General features: G+C 40.2%; 1 protein-coding gene across 3 annotated transcripts in view; it reads left to right on the top strand.

Annotated features, from left to right (window-relative positions):
- LOC117206163 overlaps nucleotides 1-27,037 on the top strand; it is an 83,381-nt gene that overhangs the window by 15,817 nt on the left and 40,527 nt on the right. For all 3 annotated transcript variants that reach the window (XM_033445265.1, XM_033445266.1, XM_033445267.1), the window contains one exon: nucleotides 17,575-17,634. In XM_033445265.1, coding sequence (XP_033301156.1) covers nucleotides 17,601-17,634 — 34 coding nt within the window. In that variant the 5' untranslated portion in view covers nucleotides 17,575-17,600. The remainder of the gene's footprint in view (nucleotides 1-17,574; nucleotides 17,635-27,037) is intronic.

Raw genomic sequence — 27,037 nt, 5'->3', positions numbered from 1 at the left:
GAAGAATAGGCTATTTTCGACGCCGCTGGGATTCCTGTAAATCATATAGCCAGTGATCGCAAGGTCTTTTTTACCAGTTTAATTACACATTTCTTGTTTGATGAAAAAGGTCTACGTGATAGTTGTAGACAATTTCTTTATTAACGAAATCTATGTAATTACAGTATCTGCTGTATGATAATCTTCTTCGATTAATAATATAATATTTTACTGTGCGAGAGGGAAGTAAAAGGAAATATGACAAATAAATTTAGTTACGTTATGAGAGATACTAAAATGAGAATCTAAATCGCCTACCACAGTTCGAGGTCTACAAATTGGTATTCAGATAGTCTGTTTGAGGTCAGGGGCCATGATAGTTCTCACGCTGGTCTCGTAATTCAGAGATGATACCATGAAGAAGTTTTCTTAACTGCAATACAATCTCGTATAAATTTTACGATATTGTAGTATGGTCTCGTATAAATTTTACAAAAGGGATAGTTCGTGATACGTATTTCCGGTCTCTTAAAATATTAGTTTCAATGACATAAGTGACGTCCATTGTTTATTCCATGTCTTGTCTAAGATCGGTATACGCTGATACGTATCAGGATTGGTGTTTGATTGGTCTCGTAAATCTGAATTCTTGACGATCGTAGGCATAGGTTGAGATATGTTTTGCTGCTAAAAGTTATTGGCATACAACGTTGGTATTCTGTTGTCGTAACTTATGAAATATTATATAAATGTTAATAGCTACGGCATCCCTATCAAGTGTCTACTACGTAATTATACTTGTGTAAATCATTATAATCTACACATATGCGATTAACAGAAGTTTTGTTTTTGCGGCTAACTCGAAATTGGTCGTTAACGATCTTCTTCGATCGTTAACGCCTTCGATGTTCACTTACAACGCAAGGTGTTCTTTCCATATTTATATATCCATAGAAACCCAAAGGGATTTGTCCGAATTAACTCTCGTCCTTTTTATAATATCCAAACGATCCGCGGTTCGATATTTGCTTGAAATAAATGACTCCTTAAACAGACCTGTCTAATAGCGAACGTGGAAGCGACCGAAGGTAAGCACGCTTCTCCGATATTGGCTGGGGTTAATTACGGCGCGGATATGTTCTCTGCTATCTTAATAATAACCCTTAAGTACACGCGGAGGGGGGCCCGCAACGAACATCACACAGCTACGTAATCGCACATGGATACGTTGTACATGGCGCGGATCGAAGGAATCGTAACGATTTCCTGTAATACTCGGCACTGATGAGATAACGATATACCGTTGGTTAGTGATAAGCCAAGACCAGACTTGATTACCGCTCTTCCACTTTTCTACCAATATCTTTTCTACAATACCAACGCGTAATCATACGTTTCTACTCGTCCTCGATATACAGTACTCTGCAAAAGTTAATAATATCACAACGCCAACTAAACGTACTTTGAAGGAACGTTTCTACGTTTATTGCCCTTCAACGTAGTGATAAAGGGATTGCGTAGTACGACTAAGGATTAACAGTAAATAGACGTATAAGAAAAGGTGTTTTGAAGGATAAAATGTATACAGTGCGGTAGTAAAGTCTTAGATTATTTATGTTGCTGCTTTAACTATACAACCACGTATATATACTTTTCGTGGGAAAATTTCTGTGTCTTCTTACGTGGAGATAAATTTTAAAACTACTTTTGCACGACGCTGTACATGTACTTTCTGGTCACGTTCTCTCCTGACAGGAAACATTTTCCAAACAGACTGAAATTAGAATTTTCTAACGGTACGGTATCGATACTTATCGTTGTACATACGTACTCTCCCATCGCACGTGTATTCGCGTATAACAAACGAGCACGGATAAGACCCTCGTTTTTGTTGTTCTTCTCTTTCTCCTCTTTCTCCGTTTATTTTCCTTGTCGGACGATAATGATGATTTCCGTGGAGTAATTGCGATATAATCGCTAGGTGACGTCAAACGGACAAGGGAAACTCGCAGTTAAACTCCTCGCTATTAGGTACGTCGCGTCTTTCCATTGATTGCTCGCGAGTACAATGTTACACGCGTCCTACTAGCGATCGGCGTCTGCACGCAACCAACCGGCAGGATTAATAGTCACCGATTCCGATTTTTCGCGCTACGCGTTACGCAAATAATCAGTGTGTAACGTTTTATGGCGGTTCGAAAGAGGTTGGTGGTTCACGCGTTGAACATCGCCATTACAAAGCTGCCATTAAGCGCGATGACAAGCGACTGCTTGAGTTCCTCGGCCGAGGCGAATGAAAGGCCTAATGCTGGCATGACCGGGCAGAAATATCGAAAGGAGGGGGCCATTTCATTTTTTAACGACCCCAGCCGTTTAATAAGACGCTCATCCCCTCCTTCTCTCCGAGGGGGATGCTTGAAAATTTCGCCATAACTAAAAGCCAATTAACGACAAAGAAGAAAAAAGAAAGAGAGAAAGAAAGAAAGGAGAGAGGAACCAGGAACAGACAATGTTGCAATCTGTTCACCTGTACACTCATCGTCGACGTCGACGTTAATCTGTAATAACGATCTTCCGATCGGTTGGCTGATGCGGTGATTGATGGCCACGCTGATCGACACTGTCGACAATGCTTCCATCCGACTTAGGTGTTGAGTAATGAATGCAGCGATACTCTCTCCTCGCACACACGTACACCGTAACACCGTTCATAATCAGGTGAAAAGGAAACTGTTGCGATAATCGAGGGATTACGATGAATCAGAGTGTTTCGGCTTTTGATGAATTTCCTTTTGATGAATTGTAGAGACCCGTTGATAGAGAACTCATAACCTTTCTACAGTCTAGCAGCAGCGAGACTTGATTAAATCGTCAAATGTAGCGAGTACTATATTCAGCATCGCGGGTGTTATTACGCGCAACCCTTTTGCAACCATAGCAAGAATTTTGAGTTCAAACTTTTGCATCTCGTGCCATAGATGTAAGATAGTTTAAAAAAGCAATTATTTTCTAAATAGTTTCTTACACCACGAACAGGTTAACCAGGTAGCTCGCAGGTATAACAGATCATTTCAAACTTCAAATACAGAAATTCGTTCTGTAAAACAGAAGACAAGCAAAAGTTAACCGTAAGACGAGGTTTTACCGGACAACCGTTAGACAGACTCATTAAAGATTATCAGTCTCTTCGAAGAAGAAGAGGAAGAAGAAGCTAGTCCGTGCAACATGTACCTCGTTAATCCTTTCACCTAAAACGAGAACCATGTACAAGAGCCTACCTCTTTCAACGAAAGAAAGCACAGATGGTTTGTTAACGCTACTAGTCCACTCTGGATCGATTAAGAAACGCAGACGAAAGAACAATAGAAGGAACGAGGAGTATACAGAGATAGCAGATGCAATTAGAGCAGACTCGCGCGATTTATAATCCTTGGAGACCACTTAGGTTATAACACAGCGTTCGTGTCTCAGGGCGAAGGACCCGGTCATATAATACCGGTACTTAGATCCCGTCCACGCGTCGCGTCGCGCAATGAAAACGCGGTGGAATAAAAGCCGTACAATGGCAAGGATACGCAACGTCCGGTGGACCATGGCCCTGAGCTCGGTGGGTTATTATACCGGCGTGCTGCTACGGCTGGCTGAAAAAGCCTCTTGAATGTAATCAGCCGCATTCATCCTGCCACTCACTTCTTGCCAGCTTAGAGGGGGCCTCGGTGAGTGCGTTCCGTGTTTACAAGGTGTACTGACCCGCCGCAATATCGCTATTGCCCGGTGGATTCAATGGATGGAACGCGCGAACGATACTCCACTGCCTGGCCTTCGTCAAGGGCGTTAATGAGCTGGACGGAATTGTTCTACAGAATGGTCAGAGATATCTATAGGAAATGGAGAAAGTGTTAGATAAGGAATTAAAAGGTATTATATCCTTCGACAGTCACGATTATGGCGATCATTTGTGCAGGTATCGTTGGAAGCAAATTGTTACTATACGATGAGCTGTGGTGTGGATTATTGATACTATTCGAGTATGGTGTATGGGGGGAAGAACATTTCTTTTATGATCGAAATCGAATCGGATACTGAGAATACATTCGATTATTAACTATTACTAGAATATTCTGTGGATAGGGGAAGTTGTCAGTCATAAAAGTCGTCATACGAAATACTAAGTTGTCCAAAAAGTGTCTTTCTTTCGCAAACGTGTTTTTTACAACAGTGCACCTTCATAGAAACGTGAAACCAAGTCTGTGAAATGTCGCGGTGTTTATCTCAACAGAACAAAATGGATCGTACGTAATATAAAATAAAAATAATATAAAATAAAAAACGTTGTGCGTTTTATTATTATTATTTAGTATTATTTCCTCATAAAACGAAAGAAACTTTTCGAACAACCTAATATTATACGCATATTTCGTAAAAAAATTAGTCCACGGTATGAATAAGGATGGACCAACTGGATAGGATTTAGGTTCATCAATATAATAGATAATTCACTGTTTAAATACTTTTGTGATTAGTTTGAAATTCTGTTAATATAATGGTGAAATTTGAAAATGTTTCGTGTAAGGTATAACATGTTCGTAAAAGTGTATCTCCAAGTGTTGGAATACTTTCGACAACCTGTACATTATAACGTGACGCAGCCCGTTTCTTTTTTGCTCACTAGCTTCCTCCAGCTGCGAATTATTTAACTTTTTAAACAATTATAAGAAAAAAATCCAACAGCCTCTAGTCGCTCGAGTTCTCATGTGGCGTGTTAGACACCGCGGTTACGTGGCTGGATTTACGAGCATGCGAACGTATTCACGCGACGCGAAAACGTGGCTACGCAAGGCTCGGGACACGCGTTATTTAGTTTAACGATCAACCTTTATGTTCAACGTGATACCGTACAAGTATAAATTGCGACCGTGCCCTGTGTCGCAGATTGCGGCCTGCCCTTTTCCTCTATCGCCACCGAGCTTTATGCTCCGACGATATTTTCTCTCTTAGCAAAGGCGAGTAGCGTGATCCTGTAGCAATTTCGCTGTAGAAGTTAATAGAATGGAAGTATCGCTGTTTCAAAAATGTTAATTTAAACCTTTCGTTATACGATAAACAATTTTTATTAGAACATAAAATTAAATATCATAGTGTGTTATATCGCGACATTTTAATATACCGTATGTATGCTGTAGTCCCTAGAACGAAACATAAAATTTGCATGGCGGTCAACGTGTTAATGGACTATGCTTCAACTTCCACGGTATATCATCGTATTTCCACGAAGGCGAGTAAATTTCGACGGCCGTCGAGGATCTCCAATAAAATAACTTCGATCTCGAGTTGTCTGATAAACGAACTATCCGTCATGATTCCCAGTTAGGAAGAAAAATTCGACAACGCTGGGCCGTTAGGTGGTTATTAATGAAGGGACACGATAGTTGGAAGCTGGAGATGCTAGTGGAAATTTATTCGATGTCCTCGATATGCACGATAACGATATCTCCGTGTTGTTGGACGTTGGCTGGCTTATTCGTGTTTGATTAGAAATATCTCAATGGCTTGTACCAGGAGGGATTACAGATCATCGTACTCGCATCAAAGTTAAGTGCCTGTCAAGGGGAACTATAGACGCGGAAGAGAAGGTGGTCTCAACGCGGACGACTAGGCGCTGCGTGCTCTTAAGCGACTAATGGTGATTTATAGGGAGACAGCGACAGCTTGTTTGTTTGTTTCCCACCCCGTACGACTCGTGAACTTTGCAACATCACAATTAAACGATCTCGTACGACGCATCGTAATCGCAATATTCACTTCTTAATCGTCTAATATTTCCTTGTTAGAAACGTCTATTCCTAAAACATTCGAGTGGTCGTCGAAAGGATTTGTCTGTTCCAACTGTATATTCTTAGAAAATCCTGAGTAAAGTTTCTTCTTCGTTGGGTATAACGAAGTACGAGTACGTACCATAATACGTTTATTTATTTTATATACGTATCTAATATCATAAGCTTAGTTCGCGTTAAAAATTTAATTTTAAAAGCTGGTAAAGATAGCAAGACAGTCGGTGAAAGAATTAAAATTCCAATTACCTGGACACATCATAATAATATAATACATACGTATTACTAACGTTCGATCGGATGCATTCTGCGTGTTCTGTAAGGACGATCCCAAGAAAAGGTAGCACCCGCGAGCGAGCTATTATTAGCCTTCCTTTAAAACGTGTATAGATGATCGTGTTACGCGTGCTTTACGATCACGCCAGTAATACACACAAGTGTTTCCTCTCTCCATTTCATTCCCCCGCGAACGAAGAACGCCGACAAACGGAAGAAAACAACGATCTCCAACCAAACTAACAGCTTCTAAAGAAACTCTCCAAGAAAAACATGAAACTTTCAGTATGCAACGCAGTGAAACATATCAAAGTTGATCGAGGATTCTCGTGGTAGCATACGCCTGTACGTATCTGTAGGCTACACGATGCTTCATTTAGGAGCATTTATCGAAAATATGTTTGCCGAGGAAGGCGGTTTGATATCAAAAGGACTGGACGATGCTTTCGGTCTCTCAGGTTCGATGGATGCGAAACGTGGGCCGATCAGGAGCCAGGATCTTTTTCGAGGATGTGTCTTCGCACCTACAGCGACACGCGGTTGACGTGGGACGGATTGAAAACGGTCAATGGTTAACAAGCAAACGCCAGGCTGGGAACACCGGTTGACTATTATCGACGTTCCGTATCCGATACGGTTGACAGTCTTAAGTACGTACACGGTCGACTATTCTCCGTTCTTCGTTGCTATACTACTACGTGTTCCAAGTCGAGGCTATAGAATGGCTAACAAACGACTCAAGGGAAACGAGCAAAGTGGAAGAAAGTTAATCGAGGCGAGGAGACGCGGAGGACCTGCCGCGAATTCCACCGGTACCGTTTGTCAGTAAGGACGACGTTTCCTCTTTGGTGTTCCATCGAACACCTCCGCTCTTCCCACGTCTCTCTGTTGGTCGATCGTAAATTGGCCAGCGTCGTTTTCCTCTCGAAAGGCGTCAACTGCGAGATTTACGACGTCTACCGACCTGGCCAGATTTTGCTGCGACAGCTTCGTGCCTTTTTTCCCCCCTGTCCTCTCTTTTTCTCTGATATCTTATTTCTTTTTTGTGCTCTGTGTCTTTGGTTTCGTAAATTTGTTTTTAGTTACGACGTAGATATTCACGAGGCGGTTTCTTGAAAGAAGATAGAAGAGATTCGACGAGGTGTCGTTGACATTCCGCATATCGCACTCGACTCCTCTTAATTAGGACATCTAATATCCACACGTAGATAGCAATCAGCCTATCGCGGTTAATTAACATTTCTCCCGGATATAAGCGTATACTTTTTTACGTTCGCTGAAAACTCGTTCCGCCACTGGTCCGTCCGGTACCACCACGAGCCCTCCTTCCGAATTAAATTAAATTTCTATCTCAGTTATAAGAGCGAAAGAGGCCCGATTTTCACCACGATCCTAGCGTGTTGTCGTTATCGCTTCATTCTGATAATAATTTCTTCAAAATTTGGTAATTGCACGTACTACTCTACGTACGAACAAATGCAATCTGTTAAAGCGCAGGAAGTAAACGAACGAATCTAAACTTTCATTGAAACTATCTTGCAAAATATTCCTTCCACGCTAGTACAAATACTTCCAAAATTCTCCAGTAGAAATTTTCTTACTAAAAATCATTTACTCGATTTATCTATTACTTTCTAAGAAATGAATCGATGAATCTAAACATTGAACAAAAATATTTTCCAAATGGTGGATATCGTTTAAACAAGTCGATGCAACCTATTAACGTACAGGAAATAAAACAGTGAGCTTAAATCTAGTTTTTCCGCTGGTACATGTATAAACACGAGCGGTTTGTCCCCGGAGGATCATCAAAGCGAGGAGAAAGAGTCCGCTGGTCGGATCAGAAATGGCTTCTTAAAGAGAGTTGTTCGTCCTCCGACGATCATTAACGGTGCTGGGCGGCAGAAAGTTCGCGATGCACGGTTTACGTCGGGAGCAAAGAATGATTTCCGGTCCTTGAGACACGCGGCTAACGAACCGCGATATCCGGTGTCCAGACATGCCCGTATCCGTTTACCGGGTGAACACGGAGGGTGGCCAGTTCGTTGCGTATCCTCGCTTTCGTGTCCGCTTGCTCCGATCCTGCGTGTACGTTCGAGTTCGAGGTATCGTTTTCTGGCAGAAGAACGATTCTCCTTGGACACGGTCCAGGAAACAATGCCGCCAACCGACGTGACGCGGTTTCGATCATTGGAGATCGAGAATATTCTCGAAAAGATGTCTGAACGACCTTAACATTTTTTGTAAAATAATTTTTTACTCTGAGTAATAGAATTCTGTTCTGAGTAATCAAGTTTTAACGTTTTTCGTAATCGAAGCGTTGAAGTGGTAGTGGTATCCAGTATAGAATTTATACTTTCATTATTATTTAATATGTTTCTTAGCCCACGATCTTGTCGAATCTTGACGGATAAATAATTATTTCAATTATCGGTACAAACAGTATTGAGTTTTTATTCTTTGCCGTAAAAGAGATCGTTCTTTACATTTTCAAAACTTACATCGGTTATTAGTGAAACTTGTCAGCTAGTCAGATAAATAGTGTGTGATTTTATTTTGTTTGGTAAACTTGTATTCGCAAGTAATTGATTTTGGAATATTTATGCGAAAACAAATTCATCAACTTTCCAAACTCCAATTTCTAAACTAACGACTGTAATTTATCATAAAATAGGCGTGGTTTTGTTAAATTCGATAATAAGTAGATTTACTAGCAATTTACAGATATGAAAGCATCGAGTCTGAGAATTACTGAACTTCTTTTAAATCTATTAAGGTAATAGATGGTTGATGTACTGATCGGACATTGAGCATCGTCTTCAGTATCGATTTCATACGATGTAGATCTCTTCTGTGGTCCCGATCACGTCTTGTAACTATTCTCGACGAGGAGATAGAAGCAGATATTGGGTGCGCGGCATGGCGCGCTCGCATCGCGATCATCATTCGATAAAACGTGACTCTACGCATGAAATGATTATGTTATCTACATCGCGGTGTATCGCATGCATTACCTTAATGACGCAATAAATTTTGCCATTGAGTTATGCGCGCGGGCTAGCCGTAAGTATCGTGGCATAATGAACGAAGGCGACGTTCCCCAATAAATTATAACGTTAGTCTATTAATTATCATTATCAATGCGGAAGTTCCTACATGGGTAGTCGCGATTCCAAATTTTTCTCAGCCGACCTACGAGTTCGTTTTAATTGAATGAAGAGCCTCGCCCCTCTGCCAATATTACTCAATTAAAATGGTTTCGTTACGTGAGTAGGATCTATGAGATCCTCGAAAGACGCGCGATGCATTTTACGTATGGAGACCACAGGAAGATACAAGTTATATTTTTCCTTTTCGTTTTTCTTTTTATGCGAGCAATTTTAAGATCCCATACTTTGTCAACCAATCTCATATTACCAAAGCTACTCTTTTTTAATTAAAGACGACGAGGTTCTCTTGAAACATATTCCGCTATTACTATATCATTGTGACACGTCACTATATTTTTTTTCTTCTTTTTGGCCCGCAAAAATGACGATTACAGATAATGCAGTGGAACGGGCGTTGTTTAATTAAAACGATTTATCCGCGTTAAAATTTATTTCTGCCGCATCGGATGGACATCAGGCGTTAAGACGCATGACCGACGCATTCGCGATGCTACGGCGAAGATTGCAAGAAGAACAGATAAACACGCAACAGGGTCATGTTCTCTCCGCTCCTCTTAGGTAACTGTGGAGGACGATTTAACGTGAAACAATCAGAAACGACGTAGCCGACCGCATTATGACCGCCATAATTCCACGACCAAGCACCGTAGATCCGGATCTGCACTACGTCCTTATTCCTCTGATCGATTCGATTCGATTCTCTCCGCGTTTCGTCTGTTGCTCGATGAACCGTGTACGTCTGTAGTATTCTGTCTTTTGGTAATATCGAATGGAAAATTGACTCTGTTCTTTTCAATTATTCTTCACGTTCGTATCTCTTTGAATCGTAACGACCAGGCGAAATAAAATATATCTCAGGGATATTTTTAGTTTCGATATTAATGTTATTTATTAATCAATATCTATTCTTTATCACGATACAAACACATACTGTCTATTGAAACATAATTTTCACTTTCAGGAGACCAGCAGAGTTAAAATATCGTGCTGTTCATAATTTGTGCAGCGAAACTACCGGTCTTGAAAGAGAAAAATAATGGCAACCTTCATCATCTTTACGATGCAAGGTTTATCTCTGGAAAACTCTTCCGTGTTAATGACAGTAATCCCATGAACGTAGAAATGTATTTTCTTAACCAGTTATCAAGTTGTTTTTTGCATTCATTTCACTGTCCGTTATTTGATCGATATTTTCTAGAGATTTCTCGTAGTTGGAATTTTACGTTACTCACTAGGTTTCCTCAGCAAGAAATTAAATGATCGCCGAAGAATTCGAATCCATTTAGAATAACGGATATAGTAAAGTAACTACATTAGCGCAGGAACACCAAAGACGACTTCTATTTGGCAGTGGTCTTAGATTGCATCACGGAAGCTCCATAACTTCAGATAACAGGTTTACTCCGGATGTTTCGTGTACGCGTATCGCGGCTCAAATTATCGATCCTTTGATCCCGTAATTTCATTATCGCTATTAATCTTATTCACAAACTATAATTATCCGAGAACACCCAACTATGCCTCGATTAACATACTGGAACTGTCTTATTAGGAGACGAAGGCTCCCTTCGCTTGTAGTTTTCCAAAATTTTTTCCTTAGGTAGATACAGAGTTCTAAGAAAGTCTCTGACTATCTATCAGACGGATTATGCTTTTATCAATGAATATTAAAATACTTGACGTTATCAGAAACCTGTTCGTACTCCTTAAGAAGTATTTAGTTCAAGAACTATTAATAATTTACCTAAAACACATCGATTATGTCAAGCTTTAAGATGGATGATTTCAGGTACATTTTATTTTTCGATTTTTAGGAACAGTATTTAACATCCTCCTGATAGGATGGATTGGTCGTTTTTGTAATACGAAATACTTTAATTCCTGAAGATTCGTTTCTATGTAACATCGTGTGAAAATATTTCTCAAAGACATTATTAATTGCCATTATAAAATCACAAATTTATTTATAAGAAGTTTAAAGATACGGAACGTAGAAAATACACGTAATATACGAAAATATATAAAATATCTGAAAAAAAACAATTTCTACTAACATTCCGTTTCTTCGATGATATTCATAAAAACCTAAAATTATTACAAAAATATCCTCGTCTAAAGATCCCTATCGTGTATCATCTATGACTTTCACACACTCGTACAAATCATCAGCCGTCTTTCTCATTCTCCATACTTAATAATTTCGATTTTTCTGACGAGTGTACGGAAAGTTCGTCGAAATCGTTTCGGGCAAAAAGCCGCGCACGACCGTTGCAAGTTCGCATGTACGTATCGTAAACGGTTGTTTTCTCATTGAGGCCAAGACTCGATGGACTCGGTTGGCGAACAACAATCAACCGCAGGGACCCTGTTACGCCACGGATCCAGTTTTTCGTGGAACTTACCTCCATCACGGTTTAACGATCGGGCAGTGGCGCGTCGTATATACGAACGAGGGGCTCGATCTTCCACGCGTTACGTACATGTGTATACGTGTACAGTAGGACGCACAGAGACCGTAGAACGGAAAAACGCGGCTGCCTCGACGAGATGCGTTTTCCTTTCCGCTCGTTCCGAGCAGACCCAGCAGGGTGATCGCTCAGGTAGATCTGACAGGCCGCAAAAAGGTTTGCCTGTAAAAGGTTTCCAACGCACGGTCTTATTGGCTTTATTTTAATTTCGTTCGGAATAATTGGTAGAGATCCGATCGACGTCTGTAAAAATGCTCGCACGACCGTCTTCGTACCGTTTCTCCCCTTGCTACTTAATGTTCTGGAAAATTGTACATCTTCCTTTTCTCTTTGTTACACGTACGTATATACCGAGGTGAAAGGAACTCCGTTCGACGTGCTTCTTTCGTCTCCCATGGCGGTTTTAGCGAAATTATAGGAGTCGTTTCAATTCATCGAGTTTACTTCAGATTGATCGTAGCAAAAATCACTGAAGATTGGATAGACGAACATCATCGTGCCTTCTGTAAATTAATATCGCGAAGACGGTAGGTTCTTCTGGCAGGTTCTCCGTTAAGTAGTATTCCGTTAAGCTCTATATACGTTCAACCCGTGGATTTCTTCTTGGACCTACATCGATCCCTTCGATTTCCTGTCATCCATCATTTCTCCAAGCCTGACGGTTTTGCAGTTCACCGTCGATTTGAACACGTGTTACGACGATCGTAATAGATGCAAGAAGAAAGATTTAAGATTCTCGGAAACCAGTCGGTTTTTCCAATCCAGCTATTTCACAGTTTACGACGTTGACGCGTAGTAAACTGGCTCTCGATTACTTCTGCCACCTTATCCGCTTAATTGCCGCAATAATAGTTACCTGGTGTTGTATACAAAATTAGAATCCACGACTTATCCGTCATTTTTCGATTCTCTTCTGGGTTCTCTCTCTCTCTCTCTGTCTGTCTGTCTCTCTCTCTCTCTCTTGTTCGGATGTTGAAAGAGGAGAAACAAGAAGCTCGATTTCTGAGTGGCAGCGATCGATCACGATGCATTGCGGTGGTCAGGAACGGCCGATTGTGTCTCAGGAGAGCAACAGAGAGCAAGCTTACTCGAGAGAACGTTGAAAAGAGGCGATGAGAGGCAGCGTGGCGTCCTTGCCCGCAGCTTCGAACTGGTTATGTCAAACAGCCGGTCGATGTGTTGGCCTAACCTGCTTTCAGCCCTCCCATATCCACGGTGGACAAGGAGTTGGCAGGGTGCCCGGTGCTCGCCTCTAAATGCCAGTTTTTCAACCGCCCACTTCCGGCTTCTCGATCGAGTCGTCCATCAAGGCGTCGCATTACTTCTCTGGTGTCCCTGCGTCCTGGACCCTGTTTTTTGCCCATTGAACGTCGCTCGATCCTTCCGAGGAATCGTCCCCCAAGGTCCCTTATATCCCTTTTATCGCGGATTTGTTTACGAGTATTACCACGCGTCGTTGATTATAAGCTGATCATATTCGTAGATTCGATTCCCACGTGCGATTAAACTGAAGATGACCAGAATCGAATATCTGGATCGTATTGCGGATAGAGATCACGGCATAACCAGTATCGAACATGTCGGTTTTCTTCATTTTAATATACTCGTGAACAATACAAAAAGTATCGTTAGGATGGTAGCTTGTATCGAATATCTACTTTAAACGATACAAGGAAAACTAACTATGGAGTGAAACTATATGTAAATTTATTTATTTGATCGTAACTGTATTTAAAACTTTAATACTTAAAAAGTCAGTAAAAGGGGAGAGCCGTGCACTCGCACATGAAAAGCGCCGTGTCCTTATTATCGATGAAAAGTCCCAGTAGAACGTTATGGAATTGCGGACGATGAAAGTTAGCGCAATATAATACTTCAAAATCTCGAAAGGAGCGTTGCAATACTTGTATGGAAAATTTTGGCAACGTTCTTAGAGTCCAAATTTGGTATTTTCAATTTCATCTATATCGAATTATCTGCTAACTTTATCATTAATTCGAAATTAATGCTATAAATATCAGTGGCTATTACGAAATAATCACTATGTACGTATCTTAAAATTGAATGAATAAAATGGCCCAAAGATGATGGAACTTCAACTTTATGCAGTCCCGAAATGATAGATAGGACGTTTTAATTAAGAAGTAGCAGCGTTCGTCTTACATAATACAAATTCTGACAATATATGTGTATTAAGAAACAAAGGGTAAGCCAATCGATACTGGTTAGGGCGTCCAATGTCCTTAATCATCGAATTGGACTGGCGAACAGCCACGAGGCGATGAATGGCGAAACGGGCACCACGCGCTCGCTTATTGCTCGAGCGTGCTGAATAATTTATTACACCTTGACCGTCGTGCTGGTAATACCTTACGATACGTTATTACGGCACGGCGTACAAAAATTGGGCGTAATTGGCGCTCGGTCACACATCCTCCAGCGCAGGCAGGAAGTCATCTATTTTGGATGTTGCCGATGGTGAATTCACGTGGAATTCCGGTGAAATTTTCGGCGACCGCAGATTCGTCGATTAAAGTACGGAAACCGGTCGCGATCGGGTTTATTAAGTTCGAGCACGCCAATATTGTTAATTAGATGCTATAAACTTTGAACCTCGCATTTGCATAAGCTACCATATCTCGGCACTAATCTGTTATTTATGCGCGACAAATAGGATAAATCGAGTTGCCTCTCAACGCGGAACCGTTTCGTTCTGCCCTGGCGTGCAGTCGCTGCCGCTGTTCCACATAATTAGCGATACTAATTAATGGCTGTATCCCAGATAATTATGCTGAACAAAACACGGCTGGCCCGGTGCGCGATCCACGGTTACCATGCGCGCGTGGGTTGAATGCCGACACCGCGCTGTTCAATCGTGTGTGTTTTCAATAGCACGGGCGTGAATTTCTCTCGCGATGAAAGACCAAGAGTTTATGTACTGCGAATTAATTTTGATAAATTGTTATTTTTCTGTTTAATTGTCGGGCTATTAAAGCTCTATAATTGGAGCTTTTTGTCGATCCGAAGAAGGCATTACGCTTGATTATCGTTTTTTTATTGTGACGAATGGGATAGGAACTAAGATTGGGCGGATGGTGTCAAACAGTGGAAATTGATTCGTATTTTTTTTTAATGAAAATGCTCTTTTGCAGGATTGCAAAAATAGGACACTCGAATTTGTATTATTTCTCGGAAATCTGCAAATCGAATCGTATATGTATAAATCGAATCATACACAGCATTAATTTGTTCTTACTGCTAAAATAGCACAGTAATAACAATACGAAATAATATTTAAAGACACACGTATATGTATATACAAGGATATGTATAATTTTCAAGTTACGTAATATCATAAGGAATAAAATAATCAATCAGATGTCATCGTTAGTGATTTACTAAGACTGTATTTACTAGATTCAGTCATTAGGTTTATGATATTCGTCGGGAATGATAGCTATTTTTGAGAATATAGATTTGGTATTTCTTTCATACTCACGCCAACACTCCGATAGTACGTGAGTTGGAATATAATTCGTGAGGTTTTTAGACAGCGTGTAATTTAGATTTTCATACTTTCACTTTCACACGCTTCAGTAGCAAATTACTCTGTCATAAACTTCGTAACTCCAAAGAATTATTGCATACAGAACTATACGTATTATCTGTTCCGATACAAACATAACTTTGCCAACTTCGATTGCATGTATCACAAGCTTATATTCTGGCAACTTTGATCGCGTCTATCGCATTTCTGAGAAACATCATCTCAAATAAATCTTTCTTCTATAATTTTAACTACCAAAGAGTCGATAAAAAGTTGAACAATCCTTCTAAAAAATAATTCGATAATAAAATAATCTTCGCTAGGAAGAAACATACATAAACGCTGCAAGAGACATGATTAACAAGTACAGGGTTTTCGATGACCCAGACATCAGTATGCGAGAGTTAATAGCCACAGTAGTAGAGTTTTGTTGGGACGCACCTGTTGCTTATGCGAATCTTTCTCTGTTTTCATGTTGTTTATTACCTACGGGAAATCAATCTTCTGTAAGGTGAATTGGCGATTGGTTAATCACAGCCGATCTTACCTTAGAAGTTGAAAAAGTTAATGACTTAAGGCTGAACTAACTGGAATGGGTAGTTTTCGAACCAAGTAATAGAAAGAATGTTATCCAGGGGCAACGATGTAAATCATTTTTGCACATTTATGCGCAACAGCACGTGGTACAAATGGTACAGCAAGCAGATCGTGTTTCCCCGTTCGTATGCACGTGTCCTGTGCGTTGTGCAATTATGTAGAGGCCCGACGACTTTCTCATCTTTCTCCCCCTTGTCGCTTGTCGTATGGTAATAATCATTGTAAATGATAGTTTCACCGTGTCTACTGACGTTCTGCTACCTGCATTCTTCTTCCTTTCGCGTGTACATGTGTGCTATGGATATTCTATATATTATACACGTTTCATTTCGATTTCAATAAATTTATTTAAGCGTGTTTCAATCAAACTACTTCCATTCGAGCTAAGATTTACAATTTCTTGGTTGTATGAGTTTCAGCATCGTCCCATTAAAAAAAGAAAACATCTGTTTTAAAACGAATTTTTTATATTTATTCTTAATAATTCTCCGTAATATTCAATTAAGTACAACGTAAGTTTAAACGTTTCATTACTTGGTAGAAATTTATAACGAGAACAATATATCCCGTTAAATGTTCTTGGTTCCATAAAGAATTCCAGAATACAGTTTTAGAAGCCACGCTTTCCTAATTCGATCTATCCAATTCGATCTTTGATTTAGTGTCTCAGAAACTTCTTCGACGTCTACCGAGAAGTGTCTCTTGTTGAAATAGGCAGATAGCTATCTGGTCAAGGTAAGGAATGGAACATTGAAGAGAAAGCATTCCTCGCGTGTTTTCGATTCTAAACGTCGTCGAGGGACACGTTGGGAGGCCCTGAACGATTATTTCCTCTCGAATCGAACATCGAACCTGACGTATATCTCCCAACGGGTCTGTTCTATCAGAATTTCAGATGACGCGGCCGATGAAAATTTATTGAAGTACTTCGTAGCCCGGAAAGGCTAAACAAATCGTCGAGGGCGACCAATACGAATCTTTTCATTTATTATACTTAGCTCTGCTCTGATATTTGATATTAAAAAAAGACAATGTAAAATAGATTAATATCACGTCATTTATTTCATTTATTCTCAAGACACTCGAAACACCTAAATACTTCTCAGACTGATCTCGAACACATGTCGGTGATATATTTTACACACACGCATAATATACGAGACGCGAAAGATATATTTTCTATAAACGAGATTCTTCCTGCTGAAGAAAACGATCCGTGGAGTAGGTCGTTTGGAATTAGAAGTTATGATTCCACGTGGCAATATGATTTAGAATCGACAAACTACGGCTGACAAGCCCCGAGGGACAGCTCCGTAAAATCAGTAGAGAAAGCTGGAGCGCTAGGAGGATCACCTGTCGTTACCTATTAGTCAAAGAAAGCTCGTAATTATATTAGAGAATGACTGGTAGCTATTAACGTTAAGGAAATATCCTGTTAGACTCGCACTTGCCTCAAGCATCATACTTGCTCCGGTGTTGAATCACTGGTTACTATGAATTTTGATACTCTTCCACCTCGTGATTATGGTTGTGGTTCAAGGATAGTTGTTTCATTCCGTTAAAGAGGAAGAAAATCATGGAAATTCTTGGTTTATTACACGATGGCGTGTCGGTAGGCGGTCGAGTCGCGAAGATTAATTTAGAGTAGATTAGTTTCCGTCAAATTGTGGACTGGATGGTAATCTGGAGCGAATTCTTGTTCGCAGGTAGACGATCAGCGACAAACTAGAGGATGTTCGCCAGGCTCTGCAGGCAGGCTCCAAATGGTGAGTCAAAGTTTTCAAGAATTACTATCAAATTTAATAGATACGTTTAAACAAACGGTCTTTACAATCAGAATTTTCAATTCTCGTAAGAATACAAATTATAATCGATTGCAATTTCCCACGAAGAGTAACCCGGTAACTGTAATAAACGAATGGTGTTACTATAATAATTTAATAATAACAGTTTGAGTCCCAGGGATCATCGAAGAAGCAGAGTCGAAAAATCCCGAACAGCGCGATAGCGCTTGTCTTAATCGATTGCGAAGAGAAACAAGCGGCACAATGGCGCTCGTCATATTTGTTACTTTATGAAATACATCTATATTATTATATATGCGTACTATTAGTTTATAAATATTTCAACTTTTGTTGAATAAAAATTGTTGAGAAGATAACGATGAAATACAAAATACCGTCAGTCGTCTGTAGCGTTCGAATGTACTGGGAATTTTCGACACAAAATCTAAACAGCGCGATCGCGCTGCTTGGGACTCAAACGGATAAAATATCACAGCGTAAGTGCAAAAAAAAAAAAATTTCAAAATATCAAGCGACGACGTTTCACTGACAAACGATGTATCGGGTGGAGAAGAGTTTCAAATATCGAATTACCTAATTCCCACCTCTTAAAAGACCAAGTCCTCCCAAGTGGCCGACTCGGTAAATACAATTTGCCGGGTCTACTCGTGGACGGATTCTCTCCGAAAGAAAAATCGGCCGGGCCCTCTGACCAAACCCGAGCCAGGCGAACCCCGGTGCTTTGGCTACGGACATTGTAATTAATACTCGGAAGAGTCTCGTTGCTCGGTGGCCCGTCGCTGTGAACTTAGTCAGAGACAATGGGGGGACTCGTGCGATATATCACTGCCGCCTGCGCATCCCTCTTATAGGTTACATATACCAGTCCTTAACGTTAAGGCGCGCCAGGAGACGACTCCGTCGTGATTTACGGTCGACTCCGGCTCCCGATTGTTGACTTTTCCCGACTTATAATAAATAGAAACGTGTCCGAGCTATCCCTTTACGGAAGAGGCTGCACGATGATGATTCTTCTCTCCCTTGAAACGATCCTCTCTCGTAGCCCCTCTAAATGGTAGCCGGTTCTTTAACGTCTACTGGCAAAGTCCACTTTTTTCTGGAAACGATCGTTTCAATATCTTCTTTTCCACTGGTTCACCAGCATGGAAAACGCGCATTAACATTCCTCTCGATTCGAGCTGGCGCGTCCTGGACTCGCGTCTGAAACGCGTGGACGATGAGAGGATCGGGAATTCCGGAGCCAGAAGAGCAGCGTCTTAGGAAAGCAACACGTTACACGGACGATCTTGAGTTACACAAGCCAAAGAGCTGTACTTCCGGGTGGAGTGGCTAGCCCTTTAGGTAGTAGCCATGAACAGCTTGTTGAACACGCCTTAACCTCCGCGACCTTGGCTTTGCGGCCTGGCCTAGCCATACTCGCTGGTTATTAATACGAATGAAGGAGCATCTGTATAAGGCATCCTTGTCGCAGCATCAAACAGCTTGAATCCTCATGAATTTTAACAAATAGTCGAATGTCGAATCTCCGCTGCCATTGGTTTCATGTGTACGCCTTGCGTTTCATTTTTATGTGCTCGTCGTTTTCGTACTTTCTGGTTTTAAAAAAAGGAATGTTTCTGGTTTCTTTTGTGCAGAGGATCGTTAGTTGTGCAAAGATTTCATTAGTTTACAGAGAGCTTAAAAAGGAAATTATAAGTTTATGCGACATCTTTGTTCCTTTTCCTATCTTTCACTAGCGAAAACATTTAAAGGAATAAGTTTCTTCGAATTAATAATGTCGCCTTCGTGATACTAGGCAGCTACGAAGCGTTAAGTAACATAATTCAAATCTAATCTACATTATTATAGTCACCTATACCGATATCGGAGTTCATTTCTACCAACGAACATAATCCACTACGAATCTTATTAACCAGTCGCACCATTCGACTTTCCAACGCTATTAATACTCAACTTCCATAGAGTTTCTTCGTATCGTTTCTCGACCCGAGGAGAGTGGTCTTGAATTTTAACATCTCCGGACACGTAACGCCCGAGCGGTTTCCTTGAACCGATTATACGAAGAACCGATAAGGAACGACACTTTCGTGGCCGTGGTGATAATCTGAACACGAGGGCAAGAAACGGTAGCTGGCACAGCGCAAGAATGGAAATGAGACATTAAAGCCACAGAGGCTCGAGCAGCCGGTAATGGAGTTATTACGCCGATAGATGAACTGAGAGAAGAGAGAAGGATATGATGAAAAGAGAAAGGAGAAAGGAAGGATGGCTCGGACATTCCTACGAAACGTCGAAGACTCGATAGTTAGAATCATGAACATTTATAGCTAGCGTATATCGAGTGGAACGACTCCGTTTAATGGATCCAGCATTGGCTAGGAGTTGCTTCGACTATTAGTATAAACAGTGTAGGATACCAGACGCCAGGTTTCATTGCAGCGTCGCGTCACAGACGTGGTTGCTCTCCTGAATCGTATTAGAAACGGTAACTGTTCTGTTACGCTATACATAATAAGCGAGCTTGGTTTTAACCGATTTGCTCTGTTCACGAAACATTTACACTTTACGTGTATATCAAAGTGTAGGAATTAAAATGGAGGGAAGATACACGTACCTGTAGCGTGTTCGTTGGAAGAGTAAATGGGTTGGGTATCTTAAAATGTTTCTGGATTCTCCAGAGGAGATTTTGTATTTGTCGCTGCTTAAGGACGCCAGAGGAATCAAGCGATAGAAAATTGGAATGTCGGAAAAAATATTTTCATAATAAATTTGCCAATAAATATTCATAAGCGATCTAAGCGCAAACACAGAAAAACAACTGATCATTTCTAAGGTATTTCAGATACAAAAAATTTTCTAACAGTATCTAACATCCTTAATTATCATCTTGATCGATCTAGCCAATTAGAGACTCGTTAATCCAGCTTGACGTGTAAATTAGCGAGATCGACTCGAGGACAACGACGGAAATATTATTTACAAGTTACGGGACGAAGAAACGGGACACGCGAGACCACGAACGTCCCCTTCTTCCTTTCACTTCTTTATATTCCAACGCGTGATCTTCGGTAGGAACGTCTAGTTATGAAATAAAACAGCCGCGGTATTACATGGGTACCCGTATTACAGCGGTGCGAGGTGGCGCAATAACTCTGGGGACTTTTACGCGGAGATCCTTGATTTACAGCGGCTTCGCGACCTGCCTTAATAGAAGAACTGCCAACCTACAAGCGAGCGCGACCACCTTCTTAACAGCCCGTGAATCTCTTCTTGCGTCGACAAGATTCCCGACGATTGCTTCCCTCGAACGTGCTTGATTCTCTCTTAGGAACATCCATCAAACCTATCTACTCACACTTTTCTGTCCTCTCGTTTATTAAAGGGTATTTGGATGTAGGAATGTCTTCCTTCTATGTACAATTCCATTCGTAAGTCACAGGACATTTGATAATTTTCAACACGAGCCTTCGTAATATCTTCAGAACACAGTGTAATCCACCTTTCCTTCTAACACATGCAATTAATAAGATCAACTTTGTTTTTTAATTACAACATGCATTTCTACCTATCGTAAGTGTACTAAAGGATAGATAACGTTTCTTATCACACTGCTTGAGTGAGATTTAAGTTCTTTTACTTTTTTAAACGATCTAAAACCAAACTATCTGAACAAGTACCGTCGATGAGGTGAACGTTGGGCGTGTTCGATTAGTTGCGATTCGAATATCAACGATATGGTTCGAGTAATCGGCAAATTACAATGAACGATCGGTTGTTGTTTGGCGATTTTGGTCGATGCACGCCGCGATATGAGGAAGAGATTATGATTTTCTGGCGGTGAGTTCGCGTGCCGGGGTCGCGGTCCAGCCGGGAGACGTGGGAACGGGAACGTCCCCGAGGTTTTAAAGGCTCGAATTAACTCCTTTTTGTTTCTCGCCGTGAAAAGAATTTCGACTCACAAATTGCCGATGCTCTGTACCCTTCATGGCCATTCTCCGGTTACGGCTTTTCAGAACGAAACGTTTTCGGTCACCCGTTAGTTGTTTCTTCTTCCTCGACCTTTCTTTCGACTTTTAACAACTCGTTCCTTCCACTCGTGTACAAAAGCATTATCGTGCCTCGATAGTAAATTCGCTTCCCTGTTAGTTATGTTAATTAATCGCGTGTCTCTATTATCGTGAAATATTCTCTTCGATAATAGATGCATACGTTTATAAACCTGAAACAAGGGTATCTTAAATCTATCTGGAGCTTATCAAACACCGTTAAAATAGAAATTCTAGTGCAAAATTCTGTCGAAATGGATATCTAATCTAGCGCAATAATTTCCTCGTTGTCACACCCTTTTAGAACTTCAATCTCTTACATATATCACACATTAAAACAACCAAGAATCTGCATTACAGCAAATCGTATTCCACTGACACGTAAAATTCTCTCGGAGAAAGTTCAGTACCCCGATGCAGCTAAGCTAGTCCCGTTTCTCTTCTAATCTATTCTCCGTTCAAACGTTACGGGAAAAATTGTCAAACACGACCCACAGAAATTTCAGTTTCTTCTAACAATTTTTCGGAATAAAGATTCTACGTAACTGCTTCTACGTTGAATGCAACTACGTTGAATGCAAATTCAACGCTTGACATATTGATCATATTTTGACAAATTAATCAATCGAATTAGGACTCGCATTTTTTCACGAAATACGAGAAACTTCTCTTGGAGGAAGTTCGATACTGTCATGCAATAAGACAGCGCTGTTTCTCTTCTAATCTATTCTCTCTTTAAACAATGCGAGGCGAGAAATGAATATGCGCGCATGTGGGACGTGCGAACAGAAAGGGTGAAACATAATAACGACGATCGCGTTGAAACAGAAGAAAAAGATGGTTTGATGTAGATAAATTGCGTTGAGTAGCCGGCAAGGTGCGTGGACGTTGAAAAGAGCGGCGACTCTCGATGTTTTTAATTAATGAGCTTCGTTAAAGGAGACATTGTCCCTTGAATCGCGGGGGCAGAGGGTTCGCGAGATGTCTGACACGTAATTCTATGGGTTTCTGTCCGCGTGGTAGCTCGCCGTTCCGCGATTCCTGAATTAATGTACCAATTAATGGCTTCATCGTTGTGGCCGACCAACGTATCGGAAATTATGACGTTGTTCTCCGGTTTCTGCCACGCGCGTTGTAAAAGTTACGATCTGCCCACCGGACGTTTATGGACAAAGAAGCACAATCGAGACTGTCCGCGCGCTCTACCGACCGAAAAAATTAATCGCACAGAGATACGAACAGTCTTGGCCAGCGAGTAAAGATCCTTCGAAGAATCGCTTATCCGTTTTTTAACGCCGCGAAATGTATCGCGTTCAGGTTCGAAGAAAAGGGAAGGTAATGACGGAGAACGGTGGAGGCGATGGGAACGTGGGTGGATTCAATTTGGAGTTTGATAAGAGCAGCAAGTGCTTAAGCGTCGTTAAGATGAGTTAGCACCTTGTTCGAATAAAGAGTGATCGTTTACTCCTGCGTTTTTGATGGTTTAATGTGTTTGGATTACAATGGGTACCAATCTTTAATCGTGCCTTTTTCTTATTGTTACAGTGGAGATTATTTGTTTTACCGAGCAACATAAAGTAGCTTTAAATTTAGAAATCCTGATATGGGGGTTCCATAAGAAAAAAGAAATATGTATTCGAGGGATTGTTAAAACGAATTAACACGTTACTTGAATAAAATATATGTGATCCTTCGCTTTAATGTTTCTGACACTTTCGTGTATTTGGATGATTATATCTTTTCATTTTTAATGCTGTTTATTCTTTTTGATATTGATACCGTAGTAGGTTATAAAAACGAAATTTAATTATACGAAGAAATTCTTCTAAATTTTAGTTTATGGTACAGAAATTTTTTTTCGCGATGTATAAAACGCAAGGATTACAACATAATAATTTTAACGAAAATTCTCCTTTCCAAGATAGGGAAATAACGTTGGACGAGTATTTTTAACGACTTTAGAGAGTATTTTTATCTCGGTGCGAAGAGGATCGTGTATTGGAGGGCCATGAAGGCAATGGGAAGTTGACCTCTGGAGCGAGAAGAGGCGAGCGAGAAAGAATCCTTAAAAACGTCGGCGCCGCTTAATTATCATGCTAATTAGTCGTAGCAAGCCCTTCGGCGTGAACAACGAAAAACACGGGTTACCTTTGAGCCAGTGTTTTGTGATCGATTCGCGAAACCTCACAGCGTGATCCTCGTTAATTATTTTATTGTCGGTGCCCCAGGCTACGATATAATAAACAGTCCTTGACGAAGAATGAGGATTCGATTCCTTCTACAGTCTGTTCACCCCTTGGCGATAACAGATCTTCTGATTAAATCACGATTCGCATTATTGATATCGGAAATGTCAAGCTTCATTATTTACATCCTCGTCTGAAAATTTTCATGCGATAGAAGAATATCCGGGGATATATTCTTATGTATTTGAGAGACAAATAAACGCAAATTCTTGTCGTTTTGTTAATAAATTTTATATGATTAATACATATAATAAGCAACACATAATACGAATTAGCACATTTATATACTTATACATATTACGTTTAATTTCATGAATAAATGAATATTTTTATTTCTCGAAAAATAACGAAAGAGAAAGTAAGAAAGCTAAAATAAAAGAAGGTCAGATAAAAATCCTGAAAGTGTAACTGTATGTAATTATTCCTTGGGAGTAACTTAACGTTTTTCTAACATTAACACTGGAACTACCACACCAGTCAAATTGACTAGTTCTACAATTTTATAAATGTGTCAACTCTCGTTTAGGGATCATGGTCCCGGATAGATTAATAATACCAAAAATGTACTACATAACATGGAATTCTTTCCGTAAGAAATTAGTAAATCAATAAATATAAAAATATTCTATTATTACGTATTTTTTAAAGACCAATCAATTTGGCTAGTTTTGGTAAAAATTTCTTCGTGTTAACTATCGGTAGTTCTAGTGTTAAGGTTCGGATTTCTGGGATAACTGAAAACCTCGATCATATAATAATACATATATATTAAGAACGCAAGAAGACAAATTTTAAATGCCAAAAGAAATTTTTATTTTACATTCGATGAAAATTCTTCGGTCATTTGCATAAAAAAATGTTTAACGCGGAATGGACGCAATTGCGCCGGAACGGTCACATAAGTTGACAAAGTTGGATTCGCGGACAGCGGAAAGGAAACGAGTATCCTGAAAAAACTGTCAGGTCCTCGTAAAGAAGGAAAGTCACGACGTGTCCTTGCGCACGCATGATCATTAAGGCCATTAAAGCCTTATCTCAGCGAGGGAGACGCCACTTAAATACAGACTTTAACGCCGCGTGGCGCGAGAACCAAACGGAAACGGAGGATCCGCGTACTTACACGCGTGGCTTCGGCAAGAAGCGTAACATCGCCGGTGTGGACGCACAGCCATTGAAAAAAAACCTGCCTCTTACAGGTGTACTAAATTCTTATTAACCTAGCCGTTAATTGCGACTGTTCTAACTTCAACCTACGATTCCATAGTTTCTGAGAAAGGTGGAAAGTGTACAGTGAGAGTAGAAAGTGAGTGTGCACCTTGAAGGCACAAAATTTATTGAAAAATTATTACATATATGTTGCATCGAAAATAAAGGATATATAAGAATACAAATTAATGGCAAAAAGAACACAGGTAAGCTTATTGTTAAGGTATAATAAATTAATTGCTTTATTCGCACACAACATCTATACATATATATTACACTCTGAAGACCTCGATAACCTTCTTACACTCACGCTTATTGTCAAACAGACTATTCTAGATGCTTCTAACAGCTATCAACAGTCTTTTGTCTCAACTAAGACCTGGACGTCCACTGACGCTCACACACACATTCACATGTAGAGTGTAAATGTATCATCTACCTAACACTTATAAATAAAACGATGTGTATTACGCAAATCTCATTTTTTTAAGGTCTACACTCACTTTCGACTCTCACTGTATATACGTATATTTGATTTGATATATTCTCTCAAGTATCTAGTGAGTTTGACGTTCTTTCAATTTTTTATCGGACATTGAATCATTCGATTCAATTCGATCATTTATTTTTCTCTTTTTTTCTAATTCGACTAACTACAATTAATTTTCATAGAGAATATTCTCCCGCGTTTTTTTAAATATTCTTTGAAAATCTGTTTCCTTCTTTTATTCGAATTAAACGCGAGCAATTCTCGGTCAAGGAATTCAAGTGAATTCACTTTAATAACGAATAAGTAGAATAGCATAAATCGGAGAATACGATCCTCGTTAGATCGTTAGTGACAACGCACTAAATTCACTTCGATAAAGAAAACCGGCGCTTTTACCAGCCAAGAATCACCATTCTGCTTTCCGAGAATTAATGGAAGGTTAATTTCATTGGATGATGTTCATCTGCTTGGTTGTTAGTCGATTACACGGCGATACGCGTCAACCATCTAACAGACTTCTAATCTGTGTTTGACCGGTTCGAAACGACCGAACGACACGAGAATCGACCGTGTGGAGCACGATATAGGTGTTGGCTCATTAACAAACCCGATGAGCGGTTCATTAATGAACTTTATACTGCTTAACGGAGTACCGTTGTTGGCTAGTCAGATTCTCTGACGCGTAACGAAACGCGACGTGCTTTCAACCGACGAAACGGTCACTTCAGATAAGAAGAGAGAAGGTGGTTTACGATCGATGCGAAGGAATGGCGTCCCCTGGCCTTTCCCCTTCTATCAGCATCGTGATTATTCCCTGCGTGGAAAGTGGCGTTGATTGGAACGAGGAATGTTCCCGGCTAATGAAATTTAATTGCCGACGATTAAACGCCGTATCTTCTCTTCCTCGCCTTTACTAGCCGAACCGAAAAGTTTCCTACCTTTCGCGGCAATACGTGGGACGTTTAATTACGTTTGGGTACGCGCGGATATGCTAGCCAGATCTCGATTCGATCTTATCGTAATGAAACGCAACGTCTGTATCCATATCTGTATGCAGTTTTGCTCGATTTTTCGACAGACGATTTTCGTTGCTATACTGGTTTTTTTTTTAGTCTGTTAGGAGAATTTATTTTCCCTAGTTTACATACCTATCGTTAGATCTCGAGATTCCGAGTTGATGGGATAGAAATTGAAATAGGAAATTCAGAATTTATTTTTGTTTGCTTAGTTACATCACGTAAATGGTATAATTTATGAAATTTATTCTACTGGTTCTTTCATATCACCACTAGAGAGACTAGTATACGTATATTGAAAAATTTATTTAATCTTGCCTTCTTGTAACTATATACATCCTCTGGCTAAGCTATTACTAT

Source organism: Bombus bifarius, unplaced genomic scaffold, assembly GCF_011952205.1.
Source record: "Bombus bifarius isolate JDL3187 unplaced genomic scaffold, Bbif_JDL3187 scf7180000007996, whole genome shotgun sequence".
Taxonomy (NCBI): Eukaryota; Metazoa; Arthropoda; class Insecta; order Hymenoptera; family Apidae; genus Bombus; species Bombus bifarius.
This window is presented reverse-complemented; position numbering and strand designations above follow the sequence as displayed.